Genomic DNA, 22906 nt, shown 5'->3' with positions numbered 1-22906 from the left:
TAGCAGATATTTCGGAGATCACCACATCTCCTCATCAGACTTCTCTTTTCTAGACTTCAGCAGGGATCGAACCCGCGTCATTGATGTACAAAGTCAGAAGCGTTAACCACTGAGCTATGCACACCCCGTAAACTCGTGTCGCTAATTCATTTTCCTTATTCAACTTACTGCTATCAAGTGTAGCTTATTTGCCGCTATTTAAACTTGACAGCGTGGTTGTTGTCGACAAAAAAAAATAAAAAAAAAATCAGTGGTAATTTTTAGCTACTTGAAACTTGCACTTTATTATACTAAAATTGAAACGGGCTACAAATCTGCATACTGAAAATTTTTCTAAAAATTCTGAAAAAGTTTGAAATTTTGATGAAAAATTTTTTAAGTTTCTTTTAGGCATTGCCGGTAATGCAAAGGAGAATGTCCTACAATATTTTATTTATTTCGCTTCTTTGTTTCATTTCGGGGAGTGCAAAGTAGAATGTCCTATAATATTTTTTTTATTCGCTTCTTGGCTTCATTTCGGGGAATGCAAGGTAGAATGCTCGTAGTCAGCTGAAAAATAGAATGAATATCCAAAAATTCTTTTTCTATCGTTACTTTCTGTGGAAATTTGTCTTGCGTTAGGGATGTTAATTTTTCAGCCTTTTCCAATCCCGGGATTTTCGGGATGTCGTTATCACATTCCCTGGATCCCGGGACTAGTCCCGGAACTTGGATATTCATTACTTTCCAACAACTTAAATCGAAAAAATTGCTTCTATATTGTTTGAGAAGCTCTCTTACCATAAAATAAATAATAAATAAAAGGGTTCCAAACCTAATTTTTTATTTAAAGTGGCGTTTTTATTTTTTCTCTCTGGTGCCAGGATTTATTTTAAAGTACTTTTTAATTTCAAAGATATGATAAATTCCAAAAATTATTTAAAAAATTCAATGCAATGTAGAATAAAAATATGGGCATCAAATACAAGAGGAAATTTCTTTAGAATCTAAAAAAAAAAATTTTGGATTCACAATGACGAATAGGTACTTTTTTAAGCTTATAAAGTTAGAAGGGTGAAATTCGAGGTTGTTATCGAGTTTATATAAGTCCTTAACATATAATTTTTTCAAAAACAAATGTTGCGCAATTTCAAGGATAAAATTTTAAAAGAGCTTTTTCGATACTTACCAGTCCTTCTGCACCAAGAACTTGAATCCGTTTCAATTCTGGATTTCCTCTTTAATTTTATAACCAGACTTTTTCTGTAAGCACATTTCTCTGAATTTGTTAAATCAATTTTGAATTAGTGTCGTCAGAGTGAAAAACTAAAGACGCAATTTTACTATATTTGGCCCATGCTTTCGATATATATTGATATTTGTTTTCAAAATTTACTATCGCGTGGTGTTATATATATAATGAGCTAGACATGCATAAAAAATATTAACTATTAAATAAAAAACGAAATATAGCCAATACCATTCAAGAAAAAGAGTTTCAATTATTGCCGTCAGTGCAAATTACAAATCCCGAAAATCCCGGGATTATGTGCCACGAATCCCGGCATTTTAAAAAGGTCGAGATCAGGGATCCCGGAATCCCGGGATTAACATTCCTATCTGGCATAAAAATCATCTTTAGCTTTGTTCAATTTGCAGCGAAGTTGACCTGTTAAAATAATGCCTTCGTTAAGCGAAAGGGTAAGAGATTCCCATCGCTTAGCTCGTTTCCACTTTCGTTTCTGGTGTAATCGTGTTTTTTGCTGGTTAATAGCCAATTTTAGATGAATAATAGAAATTAAAAAAATAATTCTAAAAATAATTTATTTAATACATTTGACGAGTTTGGGCGCAATCAGCTTCTCTGATCAAATTATGCATAAATTCTCATTCTTGGAGTCAAACAAAAACTGAGACAAGGTTTGCTGTATAGAGTAGGGATGTTGCGAATATGGAATTTTAGACATCCGCGCATGCGAATGCGGATGCGCATTTTGAAAAGCTAACATCCGCGGATACGAATGCGGTTGTCAAATATTTTTAAGAAATTATTTTGGTGAGTACATTAGTTGATTTAGGTAAATAAAAAGTGGAAAAGTTAGTAATTTTTAATAATGTTTGTTTTTAGAACTTAAATTAAGGAATTGGAACATTGTGTTTAAGAAAGAGTAATTCTTCTGCTATATGTCTCCACACCATTTATGTAGCAGGTCTCTAGCAATAATTTGGCTTTAACAGATTCAAAAAATATCAATTAGTCGACGAGTTATAGCCAAAAAACCATATAAACAATATGCTGAAAATCGGCATTTGACTGCAAAGTTCGAAGGTCGATTAAAAAAAATTCCAACTAACATAAACAAACGCCGCGATACGGGTCTTCTAATTTAGCCTTTATTTTCACCCCTCACTCTCATAATCGACCTAACTTTTGCTAACCTGAATTTATTCCACAGTGTAATTGTACAACGTTTGATGGATTTCGCAGACCTAAACTGGGTTAGATAATCCTTGATCAGGTAAGTTCCGAATCATTCCAGTACGTAGAACCGGCTGTCGTGTGCATAAGGTTTCCTGCTTTAGACGCTGCTTGACCTCCGCCCTGTTGCTACGGTATACAAGTTGTTGGACGCACCTTTCTGCCGCTTAGTTTCCCTTTGATTGCAATTTATGCAACAACGATGAAGAAGGCGAGTAGGTTGTCACCTTTCGACCCGCCGAATGGCTTTAGTTGACGAAAGTTACTTATTGTTTTATCGTCTCTAAGAACGAGCAGTTGCGGCTACTGGGTGTGAAGCTTCTAATTTTGTGGCACTTCTCGTTGTTGCTGCATCTGTGCCTGCTTCTGCTGTAGCTTATTGATTACCTCCTGTTGCTTTCTTATAATTTTGGAAAGTTCCGCGGAATCCATTGTAACGGCAGCCGATCGAATATGAATGCATATATATTTACAAATATGCCGGTAAATACATTTATATAGGTATATGTATGAACATATGTTTATATATATATATATATTCTAAGCAAAACAAAAAAGGCACTCTTTTCGAATCACCCCTTAAGAGCTACGGTGAAATTCTATTGACAACAAAAGAACTTCGATGTAAACAAAATAAAACTTTCCACTCATAACCGTATGGAAAGTCCAAAGTCAAAATAGCGGGTGCAATAGAACATGTTCGATGTCGTGATTTGGCTGGAGCGATCTTGATATTGGCTGAACTGGGCGCGTGTGGATGTGTGCGAGCGTAAACAAAAGGATAACTGAAGAATCACCGTAACAAAACAAAGGCTGAGAAAAATGTTTAAATAGCCAGCAGAAGCCTGAAGCGAGATTTTTTGAACAAGTCAATATTGAAAGCCGGAGTTGCTCTAACGCGGAGGCGTAAAAATAAAAAGTAAAAGGTTAAGTTACAAAAAAAAAACAAACAGACATTCCCATATCAAAGTACTAAATTTCTGCTGAACCCGGGTCGCGCTAACGATATAAAAAGTAACGCTAAGTGCCCCGTCGGCGAAATATACGCCCGCGTCAATGACCGGAGACAAAGCCACTACGAGAAGGACTACACCCAGCCACACTCGAGCGGACGGCCATAATTCCCACACACATACGTCCACACTCCAGCACCAGCGTCCAAAATTACAACTTGGAGGCTTAGCACACACACACACATAAATACACCGGTAACAACAGCCAAATCATCCAGCCAAAGTGCCCGAATCCCAATCAAAAGGGGGCAAGATTACACGTCAGAGCGCATCCAGATACTTCGTCCGTCCTAGTCTAGGCAGGACCGCAAGCACATCCAGTCACCACATCATACCATTACACTTCATCACAACACATTACCGCAATAAGCCAACTCACCAATCTATCACCAGTATCTGCGCTACATCCCCGAAAGCTAATAAAACCAGCATCCCCAGCGCATTGAGCATCCAGCCACTTCCACACCTGGGTTTAGGTATATTAAGTTATCACCCTTTCGTTTTTTTTTGCTAAACTGCTTTTTTTCACATTAAGTGCACGGCGTTTATTTTGAATTTTAAGTTCGTGTTTTTGATTTCACCATATCTCTTGGTTCACTGCTTTTTCTGTCGGTTGTTTTAAGGTTAATTTTATAACACCACATTGTTTTATTCAGCATTTATTTTTGATTCTTTTATTCAACTACTACTTTATCATACTTTAATTCACACACTACATTCACTTTGAACATTAATGCTCTTATGTTAAACAATGACAGTAAATTTTTCGTTTCTTAGTGAATTTTATTTTTTTTTTGTTCATTTACGCACTTTTTTTAGTTGATAACGTTGAATTTTGCATATGAAATTATATACATCTAGAATTGTCGACTTCATTTGTATGTTCTTGTATAAGCAGTTACACGCACAAACGATTTTAAGTTGATTCCGCGACGGTTAAAAATGCTAAACTGAAAGGGAGAGTAAATAAGTACGCACAGGTACCCACTTCAGTAATCCACGATACCACCTGTTCCTTTTAATTTGCTCTCCTTTCCAGTACATATATGTTTGTTTTTTTTCTCCCCCTCACATTCCAGGTAGTCTGCATGCTGGCGCTAGCATCGTTGGACATATATACATACATACACACACTGGTAAGTGAGAAATCACTATTTTGCTATTATTCACATAAACATACATATAGACATTAGGAAAAGGTCGTCAACAAAAAAAAGTTATTCTTTTGGAACGTGCGTTTGTGCGTATGTGCACATATATTACATATATGCGACGGGGAATGTACATACAAAAATACATTTGCTAGACATATATGTAAATGCACATGTAGATAAAAATAAATTAAATTAGGAAATAGGCTTGAAAAAAAAACTAAAAAAAAAAAAGAGAAGACAAGAATAATAGAAGTAACAAGTAAGAAAGTCTAAGTTCGGGCGGAGCCGAACATTAAATACCCGGCGCAAGTATTAAATATATGTTTTTCCACCTTTCCGAAAGCTACCGCTAGATGGTAAGACGGGGTGTATCAATTTTGAGTAAATTAGCGTCCATAAATTTCGAAATATTCCAGTTTCAAGCATTTCTGAAATTTGCCGTTATATGAAAAGCGGCCGTAATTTTAGTCCGATTTCAATAATTTTCAACGTTTTGCTTTTATGTGGCAAGGACAATAAAAATACCGAGTTTGGTACAAATCGTATAACGGTTACCGATATACATATATGTGATCATAAGTGGGCGGTGCCACGCCCATTTTCCAAAATTTTTCCATAAGCGTATTTCTTGGTAAAGAATTGTTGCAAGCATCAATTTTGTATAAATTAGCTTTAATATTTTCTGATTTATCGAAGATTTTATATTTATCTAAATTACCGTTATATGGGATGTGGGCGTGGTTATTGTCCGATTTTTTAAATTTTCGGCCATTTAGTATGCTGTACCCAGGCCAACAACTGCGCCAAGTTTGGAAGAAATTGGTGCTGCGGTTACCAAGATATGCACATGTAACCATAAGTGGGCGTGGCTACGCCCCTTTTCTAAAAATTTATAATATTCTTATTTTTCGTCTGAAATTTATTGTAAATACTAATTTTGAGTGAATTATCTTCAGTAGTTACTAAAATATCGCAGTTTCCGTATTTCTGAAAACTACCGTTATATGGGATGTGGGCGGGGTTATTGTCCGATTTTTGGAAGAAATTGGTACAGCGGTTACCAAGATATACACATGTTACCATAAGTGGGCGTGGCTATGCCCATTTTCCAAAAATTTATAATATTCTTATTTTTCGTCTGAAAATTGTTGTAAATTTCAATTTCCAGTGAATTATCTTCAGTAGTTACTAAAATAACGCAGTTTTCGTGTTTCTGGAAATTACCGTTATATGGGAAGTGGGCGTGGTTACTGTCCGATTTCGCCCATTTTCAACAGCAACCTACCTTGGATTAACGGAAACCTACATACCAAATTTCGTTAAGATATTTTTGCTCGAGTTATCGTGTACACGGACGAACGGACAGACGGACAGACGGACGGACAGACAGACATGGCTTAATCGACTTCTCTATTCATTCTGAGCATTTATGTATACATTTGTCTATATCTATCTCGATTCGTTTTGGGTGTTACAAACAACCGTTATGTGAACAAAATTAATATACCCTTGTGCACAAGTGCGCTCGGGTATAAATATTTATAGTTAAATCTAAAACTAATCTAATTTATAGTTAAGTTTAAAACTTTGTGCACAGTTCAGAAAAATTTAACAAAAAACAAAAACGTTTTTGTTATTTTATGGCCTTATAACAATTATATTCAACAATTTTTAATGAGCTTGAGGCCGTTTTTAATGAAAAACTTATTGTGGAAAGCAACAATAATGTGAAAACCGACGATCCCACTGACTCAGCCAGTTGCCTATGCACTATGCTAAGTTCGCCTTGTACATTATCGTTGCTTTTTTCCCACTTTTTCATTTTGTTGTGCCAACACAATCAAGCGCAGCTATTCCGCTGCAATTCACTTGATCATGTGGTTGTTGGTTTTTGCTAATAGTTCTATTTTTAGAATGTTTAGCTTTTAGGTGTCTATTTTTAGAATGTTTAACTTTGTGTGTTGGCATAACAAAATGAAAAAGTGGGAAAAAGCAACGATAATATACAAGGCGAACTTAGCACAGTGCATAGGCAACTGGCTGAGTCGGTGGGATCGTCGGTTTTCACATTGTTATTGGCATCAAGCTCATTAAAATTTGTTGTATATAATTGTTATAAGGCCATAAAATAACAAAAACAAATAACTTAAGGACGAGCACACCCAAAAATTTAAACATTCTAAAAATAGAATTATTAGCAAAAACCAACAAAACCAACAACCACATGATCAAATGAATTGCAGCGGAATAGCTGCGCTTGATTGTGTTGGCATAACAAAATGAAAAAGTGGGAAAAAGGCAACGATAATGTACAAGGCGAACTTAGCACAGTGCATAGGCAACTGGCTGAGTCAGTGGGATCGTCGGTTTTCACATTGTTGTTGCTTTCCACAATAAGTTTTTCATTAAAAACGGCCTCAAGCTCATTAAAAATTGTTAAAAAAACAAAAAATTTATCAAAATTTTCAACTTTTTTCAGAACTTTAGAAACTTACTGGGTATGCAGTCTTATTGCCTATTCAAATTTAGGACAATAATGTGCAGGTTTGAAAATCTGAAAAATCCCGTTGAATTTTGAGAATTTTTTTGTCGGGAGTTACGCATTTTCTTCCATACAACGCATGAAAAAATATATTTTTATACGGAAGAAAATGCGCAACACCCGACAAAAAAATTCTCAAAATTCAACCGGATTTTTCAGATTCTCAAACCTGCACATTATTGTCCTAAAATTGAATAAGCAACAAAACTGCATACCCAGTAAATTTCTAAGGTTCTGGAAGAAAGTTGAAAATTTTGATAAAATGTTTGTTTTTTGTTAAATTTTTTTGAACTGTGCACTAAGTTTTAAACTTTGACTTATATCGAGCCCTAACCGCCAAAATAACGAAAGCGCCATTTTTTTCAACATATTATTTTTGATGCAGAAATACATTTTAGATGCCCTAGGAATATTTCTGCATCAAAAATAAAATTTTGAAAAAAATGTCGCTTACGTTATTTTGGCGGTTAGGGCTCGATATGATTTATGTTATGGAATCTACTTTATTTTTATATAAAATTCCCAAAAAAAAATGTATCAAGTAAAACATTGTGAATATGGTAAAAAATAAAATTGTGCTATTTACGTGAGCAAAACTGAATATCGATGGCTTATAGTCAATACCTTCTATTTGAAATTTTTACAAAAATGATATTCTGTTATAAAAATACTGACCTTGTATATCGCTTGTCAGATGAATTTACAATTGAATTGCAAAGTTAAATTAATTCGGATATGAGAGTTAAGTCCCAGATCAGCTTTGAAATCAGAAACTTCTTCTTGTGAAAAATGCTGATAGAGGGTATTGAATATAAGCTCTCGCTATACATACATACATACATATACAGCCGCTGTGGCCGAGGATAAACTAATTTTTTTAAAAGTCTAGCTCATGATATCACAAGCAGCACATAAGCCCACATTTCAGACTGTATACACAAAATGGTCAAAATGTCACTAACTTAAATGATTGAATACATATGAATATTGTAATTGCGTTTATTTAACTTATATACTTATGTTTTTTAATGGATTAATACATTTTTGCTTGAGTTTTCATTTTCCTTTTTATTTTAAAAAATCATTAAAAAGTTTTCCTTTAATTGATAATAACATTAGTTTACAAGAAATCTGACCTGTGGCATTTTACCATCTTTTTTTATGTAAAATTTGTCCCTGAATACAAATATGCAGTCAGAGATTTAGAAAGTAAATCCGTTCACAAGGTATATACAAATTTCGGCTTTTTGAGAACTGAAACAAGTTAACTCACTGAATTTAAATTTATTTTTATACTAGTGAAGCTTGTTAAATTTGCTATCTATGCTAACATGCATATGCAATAAATCAACAATGTTGAAATAAATGGGCACGTTCAGAAGGCGCAACAGCTCAGTAACTGTTGCGATTTTACCTTCTGAATGCGTTGTTGTGTACTTCTGATCAACTCAACAGTTGCGTGTTAGATGCTCGTAATATTTTTCTGATCATTTGAGACAACATGTTGCTGTGTACCTTTGAGAGTTGAATTTGACAGTTAATGCATCAAGCCGTTCAGAAGACGCATAACGATCACTGATTTTTTTAGAAACGGTTGCGCTCAACTGCTGCGTCTTCTGAACCTACCCAATGATAGCAAATGTAAAAGCTTTACTAGTATAAAAGTATATAAGTGAGTGAACTTTTTTCAGTTCTCAAAAAACCGAAATTTATATACATATACCTTGAAAACGGATTTGCTTTCTAAATCCCTGACTGCATATTTGGATTGAGGGGAAAATTTAACATAAGAAATGAGCAGAATAGAGGTTATACCTTCTTTAAAAGCTTATGATCTAGTGTGATTAATGTTAATATACGATTAAGCAAAAATAGCGTGTGATATTTACATTTTTAATAAAGTATGTACTTATAAATATTGGATTCTAAGCTTTAATTTTTTGAACTCTTAGAAGTGTAATCATACAAATTTTAGGAAAAGAAGTTTGTCATCAATCTTTCTTGTACACGTTTTGCAGTGGAACATGATGCATTTGGGCTTTCGAAAATTCTGTCCGAATTCTCAAAATCTGTTGAAAAATTTTCAATAGGATCGCTAATTGACCGCTCACTCAAACGAATGTTGTGAAGGGCTGCACACGCGTTAACGACTTTACCAGCGAAAGCGGGGTCATATAACAGAATCCTTTGTTGTGATAAGCATCGCCAAGTTCCTTTTAGGACGCCAAAGAGTCTCTCAATCGGGTTCCGTGCCTTGCAGAGCGCTTCATTGTGCCGAAATTTTGGTGACCCTTCTGGCTGGTTGGGTAAAGGAGTCATGAGCCGTGGCTCTAATGGGTATCCAGAACACCCTTAAAGAAACTTCTTTTAGTATTATATTTTAAATAATTTATAAATTAACAAAAATAAATACCAATTAAAAATATATTGCGGTTTCCATTTTCAAAAGCTCGCTGCATGACTTGTCGCACAGCGGAAGAGCTCCAAATATAGGAGTTATGTCGGGCTCCCGGATACCTGGCATTCACGTTAAGGATTTTAAGATTTGGGTCACATATCTATAGAGAGTTAAGGATTTTAAGATTTGGGTCACATATCTATAGCAAATACAATAAACAACTAACACTATACTACATTTCAAATGCTTTGCTTACCATTTGCACATTTATGGATTGATATCCATGATGATTGACGTATGCTTCCTCATTATCTTTAGGACCCAAAATGGATATGTGGGTGCAGTCGATCGCCCCGATGGTTCCTCCGACGAAAGGCGCAGGAGCTAAGGAAAACGCTTCCTTGGCAGCTTGACTTTCTATTTGGGTCATGGGGAACTTCACTTCCGACAAGAAAAAGCGGCTATTGATGGGTTCGGTTACCTTGTGTATGCAGCGGCTGGTAGATTACTGAGTTAGTGAAATTCCCAATTGTTCCCCTACAGGCCGTTGATAACATCCCGTGGCGTAGAATCGCAAAGCGCAAAGAACCTTTCAAAACAAAAGTAAATTTATTGACACATGTAAAACTTTATTAAAAGTAAATATTTAATGCTTTACCTGTTTTTCAGCCGATATCGCTTTAACCCTCTAACCGGTAAGAGTGCCTCAGGGCAAGGATCACAAAAATCACCTTTTGCATATGAAGATGTAATTTTTCATTACGCAAATGAGTTCAACGCATTTCTTTCTCAAATTAGAATGTAATCCGACGGGCCGTTTGTCCTTGTAATCCCGTTTTTGGGAACAGGTGGAGGAGAAGGTCGTGTTTTCGTATTAAAAAATCTCTGATTTTCAGCATCGAAAATTTTTATTTTGGAGACGTTATTTTAACTCAAGAATTTTATTCCCTTAAAGTCTTAGTCATAAGCTTCACGTTTTTATATCTACGGTGTTGAAAATAGTTGGATTTTATGTTCTATAGCAAAAAATCTAAGTGTGCCTCAAGGCAGGCATGACAAGAATATTCGGCGCGAATTTTTTTACGCGTCGCATTTTTCTATTGCGTTTTAGTTATGGTTCTTTTTACTGGTAAGGCAAATACTTTTTATAAATTTTTCACCTGTTTTTCATAAAGTGTCTAACAATATATGCAAATCGTTCCATGATGTCGCGTGAGAAATTGTCGAAGTTATCAGCCGAAGAATTTCTTGAATTTATGGATTCTGTGGAGACTAGTATTATAGCCGAAGCTACCGGTCCAGCAGTTGTACCAACCAATGGTGGTTTGATTAGAAGTAAGAGTTTCTCTCACATCTTTGGAAAATTGATTTTACGTACTGATCGTACGGATATTTTATTGCAGACATTGAATCAATAAACAGAGATTCTGCTGAACTCAGCAAAGTCATCTGGCGAAAAACAAACCTTAAACTTCATATAAATGAGGTGGCATTTCGTGGCTTACCTGAGCACACAAAAGCGCTCTCAAGACCGGCTCAGTTATTTCTATATTTTTTCCCTAAAGTAATAATTGAAATGATTGTTTAAGAGACGAACCGGTATGCTCTAACTTAATCAGGATATAAACTTGAGATTCAATGTGAATGCCGATGATATTTGCCAGTTCATCGGCATTTATTTATACATGTCGGTTTATCGCTCCCCGAATTTAGAGAGCTAGTTAATGAAGAATGCATTCGAACACATTCGCATTTCGCCATTGAAACGGTTTGAAGTCATAAAAAGATTCCCGTCGTTCCGAGATGGGGATGGACGCAATGATCGCCGTTTTTATCATTTCATTGATACCTGAATTCCGAGAACAGATCGCTGCTGGTCTTGTGAGCTACACTCAAACGCGTTCGGTTGGTGGCCCATCTTCAACAAGTCAACCTTCTACACCACAAGATGAATTGCAACCTGCTGCTCTGAGTGTTGGCAGAAAATCTGTATATCATGTTGATGACGTTCGTTTCAATGGTAACAATCAACTTCCTAAATGGCTCGAGAAAGTGGCAAAAAATGGTGAAAATTTTGTAAAAAGTCGCAAACTCAATGTATTTGCGAAGTATGCAATTTATATTTATTTGATCTGCGGCAAAAAATTGCTTTTTGGAATAGCACTCAAAAAAGTAACACATTTTTCTAGATTCCATTGCACTGCTAAACTTTTTGGAATAAAACCGTTGGTACTTAATAAAATTCCTATCTGTTCACATTTTTTGCTTTAACCGATATGAGTGCCTGGAGGCACTGTTTCGTTTATCTCACCTGGAAGTCAAACGAAGCGACAAAATGGCATATAGATGACGACATTGAGTTTATCATGCCCAAGTTATGCCAGAAAAAAATTCCCAACCATTTTTGATCACTATTTCAAAGTTGCCGGTTTGAGGGTTAATTCTTGAACCTTTTAAAAGGTTTCCAGCCATTCAACCACGTCCGCCACCATGCCTGGACGCACACGGTAAAGCTACCGGAACTCTGAAGGTGGGAGATCTAGGGGATTATCAATATCCCGCAGAAAACGCAAGTTAGTGTAACAGAAAATACACTACTGTACCGATCACATCATCCAATGTATGATACAGAATCAGTAGTTTACATAAAAGATTCCTATTGAACATTATAAGCAACCAAAACATTCCTATTGAAGATTATCAGCAGCCAAAACATTGTCAGCAAATAAAAGATTGAACATTATTTGCAACCAAAACATTCCTATTGAAGATTATCAGCAACCAAAACATTCCTATTGAAGATTATCAGCAACCAATAAACAAAAGAAACCAGAGCCTATAAATAGAGGATTAAGCATAGAAATAGGTTGGTCTTCTATTATACTGAAGCATATGAACTTCAGGTTAGAATTGATTTAAGTACATCTTGGTACCAATAAAATTATATTTATTTATGTACATCGAGAGTATGAATTTAACTGGGGGCTCAATAAGTGAATAATAAAAGGAACTCCTAAAAAATCAAATTCCACACGTCCTGAAAAAGAGGACAAGGAGAACCAAAAATTAAACTGGACCGCTTCCGAAAAAAGGGATTACAAGTGTTTGATCAAGACAGAGGAATCATTATGGAAGCAAGGGTAGTAACCTTGGAACAAGCTTATGCCGCTGTAGAAGCACAATTAGCCCAGCTGCAGCAAGCGCAAGTACCTGAAATCGAAGAATTCCAACCGATAAGTCCCAGGATAAACAATGCAAATGAAATAAATTTGAGACTATTCGAACGGCTACCAGTGTTCAACGGAGACACATCCAAATACAGGACATGGAGGGCAACCATCATATCAGCAATGAGTCCCATAGAAGCCTTTCGAGATACCAAACCATATTACGATGCATTATTTATAATACGTCACACGAAGATCGAAGGAGAACCAGCAACTCTTCTACAGAATCATGGCACAGTATTTCACTTACAAGCAATACTCAATCGCCTAGATTACAGCTACGCCGATACTAGAAGCTATAACGCCCTCATAGAGAAAATGAAAAGACAAATACAAGGAAGACAGACGCTATCCGAATTCCACAGCAAGATCTGTCAAATCTTTAATTTAGCAATGACTAAATGCGAAATTGATTACCCAGGGAATACTCACTCTCTACAGCAGGTCACAAAAGAAATGGCCATAGATTGCTTCCGCAATGGCATAAATGATGAATTTACTCAACACACATTATATGCAGCAAAACCAAGAGATTTAGAAAGTGCATACGCAATTGCCACGGAGATTCGTTATAAAAGCCAGAACAATCCGATACGACGAGAAGCTTATAACTACCCCAAACACCCACAAAACGAACGGAAGTATCAACCAGGAGTTCAACCTATTCCCCACATGGAAAGATCAAACCCGACACCAATGGACGTGGATACATCAATAGGACGATTCCGGCATCCCACGAATAATCAGCATCAACAACAGCAATCGTATCAACAGAATCCCTTCAGAAACAACTATGAACGACAAAGAGCAGGATACGCACCTTTCAATCCCAATAGAGGAGAACCATTTAAACGAAACCACCAACCAACGTCATCCAGATATAATATAGCACCACAAAAACTACAAAGGATCAACCAAATAACGGATAATAATAGTGATCAGTCATTAAGGGTAAATATAGATGAAAGCGAATTTGAAAATAGAGCTAATTTTTTAGACGAGTAAATAATCTGCCGTGTCTTCAGATTATTTTACATGATAACAAAAAACTATTAGTTTTAATAGACACAGGTTCGACATTAAATTATATTAGGAAAAATATTCCAAATGGAAAGACCTTCCCAGTTAAACAATTTGTTAGTAGAACTCTGAATGGTTCAAACACAATAAACTCAGCCAAGAAGATTAAAATGCTAGGACAAGAATTAATATTTTTTGAAATCGAAGAATTCAAAGAATTTGATATGATATTAGGAGAACAATCCTTGAGAGAAATGAAAGCTAAGATAGATCTGTTCGAATATAAAATGATGTATGTCAGGAGAACAGAACAGAAGAAAAAAGAAATGGATGTCAGTCAAGTAAATTTCACAATAGATGAGAGCAAATATAAAAAAGAATTTGAAGAAATTATGAGAATTAATGAGGAAACAAATCCTATTTTACCATTTACTGAAGAGCCAATATGGACGAAACAGTACCCTTACCCCTTTTCAGACAATAATTTTATAAATAAAGAAATAAATAAAATGCTAGAGAATAATATAATTAAACCCAGTAAAAGTCCCTATAACTCACCCGTATGGACAGTACCAAAGAAAGGAACTGAGGAGTTAGGAAACCCTAAGAGAAGAATGGTCATAGACTTCCAGAAATTGAATAGCGAAACCATTACCGATAGATATCCCATACCCGATGTCAACATGACAATACAGAATTTAGGTAAAGCAACTGTTTTACAACCCTAGATTTGGAAGCAGGTTTCCATCAGATAAAAATCAAGGAGTCAGACACCGAAAAGACAGCCTTTAGCATAAGCGGAGCAAAATATGAATTCTTAAGGCTGCCGTTTGGACTAAAGAACGCACCTTCAATATTTCAAAGATGCGTAGATGACATATTAAGGAATTACATAGGAAAATTTGTGCGTGTATATATAGACGATGTGTTAATATATTCATCCTCACACGATGAACATATGGAACACATAAGAATTGTTATAAATGCACTGCGTCAAGCAAATATGAAGATTTCATACGAAAAATCTAGTTTTTTCAAGGACAGCACTGAATATTTGGGACATATTATTAAACATAACAGAATAACCGTAGACCCACAAAAAACTGAGACCATAAAATATTACCCGGTGCCTATGAATTTGAAAGAATTAAGATCATTTTTAGGACTAGCAGGATATTATAGAAAATTCATCAAAGACTACGCCAAGATTACTAAACCCCTAACATTGTTTTTAAGAGGAAAAAATGGTCTCGTAAAGAAAAATCAAAGTGAAAGAATGCAAATAAAATTAGATGAGGAAGCCATAAAAGCGATGAATATATTAAAAAAGGAATTACAAGCACAAGTCGAACTCTTTCAACCCGATTTCAATAAACCCTTTGACTTAACCACGGACGCAAGTAATTTTGCCATAGGAGCTGTGTTATCCCAAGGTAGAAATCCCATTTGTTTTATATCCAGAACACTAAGCGAGACGGAACAAAAATATAGCACGAACGAAAAAGAGTTATTAGCCATAATTTGGGCACTACAAAAACTCAGGAACTATTTATATGGACGATCAGACCTTACAATCTACACGGATCATCAGTCCTTAACCTACTCTATTTCAGGGAAGAACCCTAATAATAAACTAAAAAGGTGGAAAAACCAAATAGAAGAATACGGTGCCAAATTGGTATACAAACCAGGTTCTCAAAACATAGTTGCAGACGCACTAAGTCGGCAACAAATTAATCAATTAACCGACTCAGAATCGCAGCACTCTCAACTCAGCTCACCCACTGAAACCATAAGAAGGGTAGGCACTAGCTTAAACCATTTTAATAATCAAATAATTATCCAAACTAACAATGGATTAGTAAGAATAGAAAGTAAAAATATATTCGGAAAATTTAGACATACCATATACTTCACCCCTATAGAACAATTGATAACAGAAGAAATTCTATATCAAATAAAAGCCACACTAGTACAAACTTTCCCAACAACTAATTTTGTAATAGCAAATGCATTAGTCAGAGACATCACTGACGAAAATGAACAGAATGAAATAGTTGAACAAATACACAGAAGAGCACATACAAATTATAGAAATAAGATAAAAGAACTCTCTGAGAGCTATTACTGGCCTAACATGCAAGATATGGCAAAGAAGGCAGCACAAATATGTGAGATATGTAAAAAATGTAAATACGACAGACGACCGAATAAATTACTTTACGGAAAAACCCCAATACCAAATGAAGTAGGTACACATTTACACATGGATAAATTTTTTATGGACAACCAAATATATATAACTACAGTAGACAGATACTCAAAATTCTGCTATATAAGAAAAATACCAGATAGGAAAAACACATTTATATATTTGAATGAAATACTATCACAAATATTCCCATACGCAACGAACCTAACAACCGATAACGACCCGACATACGTTAATGTAGTAGCAAAATCTGTATACGATCGACTACATATACAGCACACAGCAGTGCCACCACTACATTCGACAACGAACGGTCAAGTAGAGCGGACGCACAGCACAATAGTGGAGCTAACTAACTTACTAGTAAAGGAAACCAAAGGCAAACACGAAGAGGTAATATTCGAAGCAGTACGACAGTACAATAAAACCATTCACTCGGTCATAGGACATAAACCCGAGGACGTGTTTTTCAACAGAGGAGGATACGACTATAAAGTCATCAGAAATAGAATTCAACATAATCAAGAAAGAGATATCACCCAACAGAAGGCACCGAACAAACAAACTACTTACAAGAAAGGAGATATTATTTACGTTAAGAGAAGCCGAAGAAATAAAAAACACGATAGATTCATGAAAAAAATAATTGAACAGGATAACGGTAGAACAGTCACAACAACTGATAATAGAATAATACACAAAGATAACATCCGTACGAACTAGAAATGATACTCATAATAATAATAATCTTGCTGTGCATAAACAGAATTAGTTCAGACACAAATATTACAAACCTGAAAGAAAAGATTATATATTAATTGAAACGAATCCAGCTTTTATATTTGATAGCTACGATTATTTATATCATATTACAAATTTAACTAGAATATTAACACCATACCAAAATATATTAAACTCAAAATATAATTTAGATTCAAATCCTGAAATGAAAATATTACACCAAAAAATTGAAATATTAATGAAACAGATAAATCCAGTTAATAGATTTAGAAGAGGATTAAACGCATTAGGGACAATATTAAAATGGATAACGGGCACACCAGACCACGATGATGAAGTAGAGATACAGATAAGAATCAATCAATTAATTGAGGGACATAATAAACAAAAAATAATAAATAGTAATTTCGAAAAAATGTTAAAGAAATTAAACCCCAAGGATTTCTCTGAAAAATTAATACTCACAGAAGTCTACAATGAACTAAATACTCTCCTAACTACAATTAATTTAGCAAAAAATAACAACTTCCTGTCAACTTCATTAGACTTAGAAGAAATCACAGAAATCATTGCGAAAGAAAAAACAAATGTTTTAACCATAAATATTTTAGAATATGCAGAAATTAAAATTGTTAAATTCAAACAAAACTTTGTAACAGTTTACAAATACCCAAAAATCAAAGAAAAATGTGAACAATTCTACATCCACTCATTAGCGTGGATGTGACCACTGGGTTTCTCATTATCTTGCGACCAAGCTGCCAACCGACACGCATACCGCATGGGAGCGACATCTTGGAAGTAAAACCGATATACCAACATTCGGTGAGCTGGAAGCGTTTTTAAATACTCGTATTTTAGAAATCGATGCAATCGAAAATCGCAGCATGACCTTTACTGCTTCATCTGCAGTTAAATCTCCAAAGGATACAAAACATCAAACCCCTTTCAATTATAACAACTCAAAACCCATTCAGAGATCGATGGTTAATGCTAAAAGTTTTCACGCTGCTCCAAACGTCAACACAGCTCAAGTTGAATCATGCGCTTTATGTGGTCAAGCACATATTATACGCCGCTGTCCAACCTTTCTCTCAAAAGATTGCTATGAGAGGAAGGCAATCGTTGATAAGGCAAAGCTGTGTCTCAATTGCTTAAGTAAGGCTCATGCACTTTCTAAGTGCACTAGCATCAAAAATTGCCTCCAGTGTGGCCAACGTCACCACACTTTACTGCATTTTCCATTCGCTACAAAGACTACTCCTGCAAATAACGCTCTTCCGCCATCAACTCCACGCGTTTTATCCAATTTCAGCAACGTTTCAGCACCTCCACAAGAACAATCAGTTCCAATTTCTTCAAACACACCTTCTCTTTCGACAGCAGTTTTAGAGGCAAGGCGCTTCACTCGCGCTCATTCTACGCTAGCGGCAAATCCAACACAATTGGGTGTCGATAGGATCCCCGTACAAGGGCCGAGACACATACTTCTTGCCACGGCGTCAGTAGGGCTGTGCAACGAAATCACGAATCGATCGGCGATAGTACACGCTTTGATCGATCAAGGATCCGAAGGAACGCTTATTACAGAAAATGCTGTTCAGCAATTAGGCCTGCAGCGTCATCCTACAGCTGCAGATATATGCGGAGTAGGCCCAAACCTATTTAGCCAATCACGATCATTGGTTAGCTGCACTCTTCGTTCATGCTTCGCCGCTCATATTGAGTCTGCTTATGTTCTGAAGCAACTCACAGCACCACTGCCCAGCCAGGAAATTGTGCCACAAGATATGGCACATCTACGAGGACTCGCTCTCGCCGATCCCAAATACTACCAGCCGAAAAGAATTGACCTCATTATCGGCGCAGACATGATCGCCCAAATATTGGAGCCGGAAACCCGCATTGGCCATGTTAACCAACCTATTGCCCAAAAAACTCATTTGGGATGGATCCTGTCGGGACGAATAAATTCTGACACGCCTTCTACTGTCACTATTCGCTGCCACCACAGCAACCTTGAGCTTGAAGGGCTTGTGCGAAAATTCTTTGAGAACGAGCATGTGCCCACTTCTGTACCAATGTCCGCTCAAGACCAGTGGTGCGAAGATTTTTTCCATAGCACTTATACTCGACAAGCAAATGGTAAATATCTGGTTCGTTTGCCTCTGAAGTCATTATATGATCCTAACCAAACTATAGGCAAGTCGAAACAAATTGCACTGAACAGATTTCATGAGCTAGAACGTCGACTCCAGCGTAATGCCGATCTCCGTGAGCAATATGAGGATGGAATTGAGGACTATTTTCGCCTGAACCAAATTCGCCCAGCTAGGACAATGGAGGAACTGCACTGCTCAACTACCAAATGTAACCAGCTAACCGTAACATCCTGTGTACTGCCGCATCACGCTGTGGTGAAAGAAACGAGTGTCACTACCAAACTACGAATTGTCTACGATGCGTCCTCGAAAACGTCAAATGGACGTTCATTGAATGATTTACTATGCATTGGCCCACCATTACAAAACGACCTTTCGGCTGTCATCCTGAAGTGGCGACTGCATAGATACGTCTTCTTGGCCGATATACAAAAAATGTATCGATGTATCGACATGAACCTAGAGGATTCAAATTATCAACGCATATTGTGGCGCAACAAAGATGGACATGTTTACGAATAGTGCCTCACGACGGAGACCTTTGGAACAGCGTCCGCGCCGTACACTGCAATTAGAGTTCTTCATCAGCTCGCGCACGATGAAAAACACCGATTCCCCCTCGCTGAGAATATTTTGCTTCACGAGATGTACGTTGACGATGTACTAAGCGGAAGTGATTCAATTGCTAATGCAACACTGTTGCGTGATCAACTGATAGCGGCGTTAAAGTCAGCTGGCATGGAACTCAGAAAATGGTCCAGTAACACTCCTGAATTTTTGCACCCTATTCCATACGAGCATCAATCGTATGATCCAGCACAACAACTCAACACTAACGAGACGATCAAAATGCTTAGCCTGCATTGGCAGCCGAATCTCGACTCTTTCACTTTCTCAGTCAAATTTGCTATCAACTCCAGCGTAACAAAATGATCGGTTCTGTCAACCATTGCCCGTTTGTTCGATCCCCTCGGATTTCTTACCCCGATTACTGTAGCAGCGAAGGTAATCCTAAAGGAGATTTGGGCAACGAAAATTAAACGTGATGATGATCATTATGTAGCTCTAGGTTCGGATGAAGAATTGCCTCCGACTATCAATGCGAACTGGCAAAGGTTTGTTACTGAATTGCCACAGGTAAAGGCGATCTCTGTTCCACGCTGGTTACATTACTCGACGCAACAACAACTTCAGTCGGTAGAACTACATGCATTCTGTGATGGCTCCTCCTCGGCATATGCTGCAGCGGTATATTTACGCTTGCACTACAGCAAGAAGGACATTTACACATACCTAGTCGCCGCTAAAAGCAGGGTCACGCCTATCGGCTCACTTACAATCCCTCGAGTGGAGTTATGCGGCGCTGTGCTGGCATTGGGTCTCTCCAATTGGGTTCAGAATACCCTCAAGCCAGTGTATGGAAAACTGCCAGTCTACTTCTGGTCAGACGCAACAATTGTCCTTTATTGGATTTACGGTGATCTCAACAGATGGAAACTATATGTAGCAAATCGTATAAGCAAAATATTGTCGCACAGTACACCTAGTCAATGGAGGCATGTTGGCACTTAAGAAAACCCTGGTGATTGCGCCACGCGCGGTTTATCACCAACACAGTTGAAAGATTTGGAACTCTGGTGGAATGGACCACGGTTGCTAACGCAGCCCAAGTCAACTTGGCCAACTTGCTCAATTAACGCGTTAGATGTCGGTGATACAACACTGGAAGAAAAACCGGCTAAAGTTCATGTTCATGCAGTTGTTGCAATCTCATCGTTTGTACAACGTTTTTCTTCACTTAAGAAACTTCAACGCATCACCGCTTGGATGTTACGATTTTATTATAATCTTCAGCGTAAAATTAACCACGAGGGACCAAAAGGTGGCCCACTGACTCCAAGTGAGTTACAACAAAGTTTGGTTTGTATCGTTCGACTGGTGCAACAAGAAGCTTTTCGAACAGAAATACATTTGATCGAAACCAAACAAGTTGTGCCAAATAGCAGCAAACTCGTCAGCTTAACGCCGTTTCTCGGAGAAAGAAAAGTTCTTCGTGTACGCGGTCGGCTTAAGCATTCTCTTCTCCCTTACGACCAACGACACCCAATGATATTGCCGAGTAACCACCATGTAACGAAGTTAATTATTGACAACGCTCATTTCAATACCCTACACGGTGGTATCCAATTAACACTTTGTACCATCCGAAAACAATTTTGGATCATACATGCGCGCAAAACGGTGCGCAACCATCTTAAAAATTGCATCAAGTGCTTTCGTAATAACCCACAGCCCACTACACAATTAATGGGAGATTTACCCACGCAACGCGTTAACCCTCCTCAACGCGCTTACTACGCAACAGGTGTTGATTACACGGGGGCCATCGAGCTGAAATCGTCAAAACATCGCGGTCATACGGTTTACAAGGGTTATATAGCCATATTCATATGCCTGGCTACGAAGGCGGTGCATATAGAGGCAGTTACTGGCATGACAACGGAGCATTTTTTATGGGCGTTACAGCGTTTCATTGCCCGCCGTGGGATATATCAGGACTTGTATAGCGACTGCGGCACCAATTTTGTTGGAGCTGATAAAATTTTGAAAATTAATCAAAGGCGATTTGTCGAAGAAGTTGAGCGTGATATTGTACCTCAATTAGCCGTACAAAACATAAATTGGCATTTCAGCCCCCCGTACTCTCCAAATTTTGGCGGGCTGTGGGAGGCTAATGTAAAATCCATCAAATATAATCTAAAACGCATTATCGGCGGAACAAGACTAACCTACGAGCAGCTGTCCACAACCCTGGCAAGGATCGAAGCCTGCCTTAATTCAAGGGCCTTGTGCCCGCTGACATCCGACCCCGATGACCTCTTTGTGTTAACTCCGGGGCACTTCTTGGTCGGGGACGCCTTACTTTCACCACCTGAAACCACTCCTGATAGAAAATCCCTTACAGCGCAGTATTTTGATATGCAGCGATTGGTACAACAATTTTGGACCAGATGGTCAGCAGACTGGCTCTCTCATTTGCAAGCACGACCAAAATGGAGGCAGGAGGAGCCAAATCTCTGTGTAAACGAGCTGGTTTTGGTGAAAGATGATAAACTACCCCCCACTCAATGGTTGGTCCAGGATCAGACCAACTTGTACGAGTAGTTACTGTTCGTACCCAACACGGCCTTTATAAGCGTTCGGTAACGAAAATTTGTCGATTGCCAATACCATCTACCAGCGAAGCGAGGGATACTACTCTGCTTAACTAGCACTCTTGCACACACTTAACCTTTTATCTCTTACCTTATTATAGGTGAAACCCACAACCTACATCAAACCAGATCAGAAACGATGTCATAGCAAATCAGAGGCGCTTCGGTTCATAATGCTGGGCTCAGCATTGGGGGCGGCATGTACAATCTGGCAGCCTTATTGTTATTTTGAGTACCAAAGGGAACGGACATTTTCCAAGGAATCTCCCGCTATTCTCTTCACCAATCTCTGGCTTTGCTTGCAGCCGCTGCTGTATATGTAATATATAATATATTCTTATGTCAGTCAGCATCAAACTGTCAAGTAGAGTAGAATTGTCGCGCAAATAAAACTGATGGAATTTAAAATCAAGAACCTCGTTTTACTTTAGTGGAAACTACACACGGACGGAGGAACCACCACGACGAGAGGTGGCAAGGCATGTCACCGGCGACAACCCGATGAGGACCACCACGCAACCGCCAGTCACATCACACCACTCAGCGGCGAACACACAGCGTCGTGGCCTATCCACGAATCAGAGCTTCGACCCCAACAACGTATGCAGGAGATGTGGACAGGAAAGGCACTATGCCAGGCGATGTCGCAATGCACGGAAGTTATTCTGTTGGGAGTGCGGTCGGGCCAATGTCCGTACGAGTGAATGCTGTCGCCGGCGTCAGGGAAACGGCGGAGGGCTCTACCAAGAACACGGCGCGGTGAG

General features: G+C 37.7%; 3 protein-coding genes across 3 annotated transcripts; 2 read left to right on the top strand and 1 right to left on the bottom strand.

The window, feature by feature from the left end:
* Nucleotides 1–8911: 8911 nt before the first annotated feature.
* LOC118752056 (putative nuclease HARBI1) lies at nucleotides 8912–12419 on the bottom strand. The gene is made up of 3 exons (XM_036486905.1): nucleotides 9822–12419; nucleotides 9581–9725; nucleotides 8912–9518 (listed from the first exon to the last, which is right to left on the bottom strand). Exons 1-3 carry the CDS (start codon nucleotides 9993–9995, stop codon nucleotides 9139–9141), a joined length of 699 nt encoding a protein of 232 aa, XP_036342798.1. The 5' UTR covers nucleotides 9996–12419; the 3' UTR covers nucleotides 8912–9138.
* Nucleotides 12420–14426: 2007 nt separating this feature from the next.
* On the top strand, nucleotides 14427–19449 carry LOC118752058. Its single transcript, XM_036486908.1, has 4 exons — nucleotides 14427–14514; nucleotides 14733–15212; nucleotides 15738–16417; nucleotides 17482–19449. Exons 1-4 carry the CDS (start codon nucleotides 14427–14429, stop codon nucleotides 19447–19449), a joined length of 3216 nt encoding a protein of 1071 aa, XP_036342801.1.
* Nucleotides 19450–21033: 1584 nt separating this feature from the next.
* On the top strand, nucleotides 21034–22092 carry LOC118752057. Its single transcript, XM_036486907.1, has one exon. The coding sequence runs from the start codon at nucleotides 21034–21036 to the stop codon at nucleotides 22090–22092; it is 1059 nt and encodes a 352-aa protein (XP_036342800.1).
* Nucleotides 22093–22906: the final 814 nt, after the last annotated feature.

The sequence above is a fragment of the Rhagoletis pomonella genome, unplaced genomic scaffold, assembly GCF_013731165.1.
Source record: "Rhagoletis pomonella isolate Grant_MI unplaced genomic scaffold, Rhpom_1.0 Rhpom_scaffold_01192, whole genome shotgun sequence".
Classification (NCBI taxonomy): domain Eukaryota; kingdom Metazoa; phylum Arthropoda; class Insecta; order Diptera; family Tephritidae; genus Rhagoletis; species Rhagoletis pomonella.
This window is presented reverse-complemented; position numbering and strand designations above follow the sequence as displayed.

Coding starts and splice junctions, on each gene's coding strand:
- LOC118752056 (XM_036486905.1), bottom strand. CDS start 9,995: ATGACCCAAATAGAAAGTCAAGCTGCCAAGGAAGCGTTTTCCTTAGCT. Junction 9,726..9,821: donor AATCCATAAATGTGCAAATG/GTAAGCAAAGCA, acceptor AACTCTCTATAG/ATATGTGACCCAAATCTTAA. Junction 9,519..9,580: donor CCGCAATATATTTTTAATTG/GTATTTATTTTT, acceptor AGTTTCTTTAAG/GGTGTTCTGGATACCCATTA.
- LOC118752057 (XM_036486907.1), top strand. CDS start 21,034: ATGATATTGCCGAGTAACCACCATGTAACGAAGTTAATTATTGACAAC.
- LOC118752058 (XM_036486908.1), top strand. CDS start 14,427: ATGGTCATAGACTTCCAGAAATTGAATAGCGAAACCATTACCGATAGA. Junction 15,213..15,737: donor TGACTTAACCACGGACGCAA/GTAATTTTGCCA, acceptor TCACCCCTATAG/AACAATTGATAACAGAAGAA. Junction 16,418..17,481: donor CCAAAGGCAAACACGAAGAG/GTAATATTCGAA, acceptor TCCACTCATTAG/CGTGGATGTGACCACTGGGT.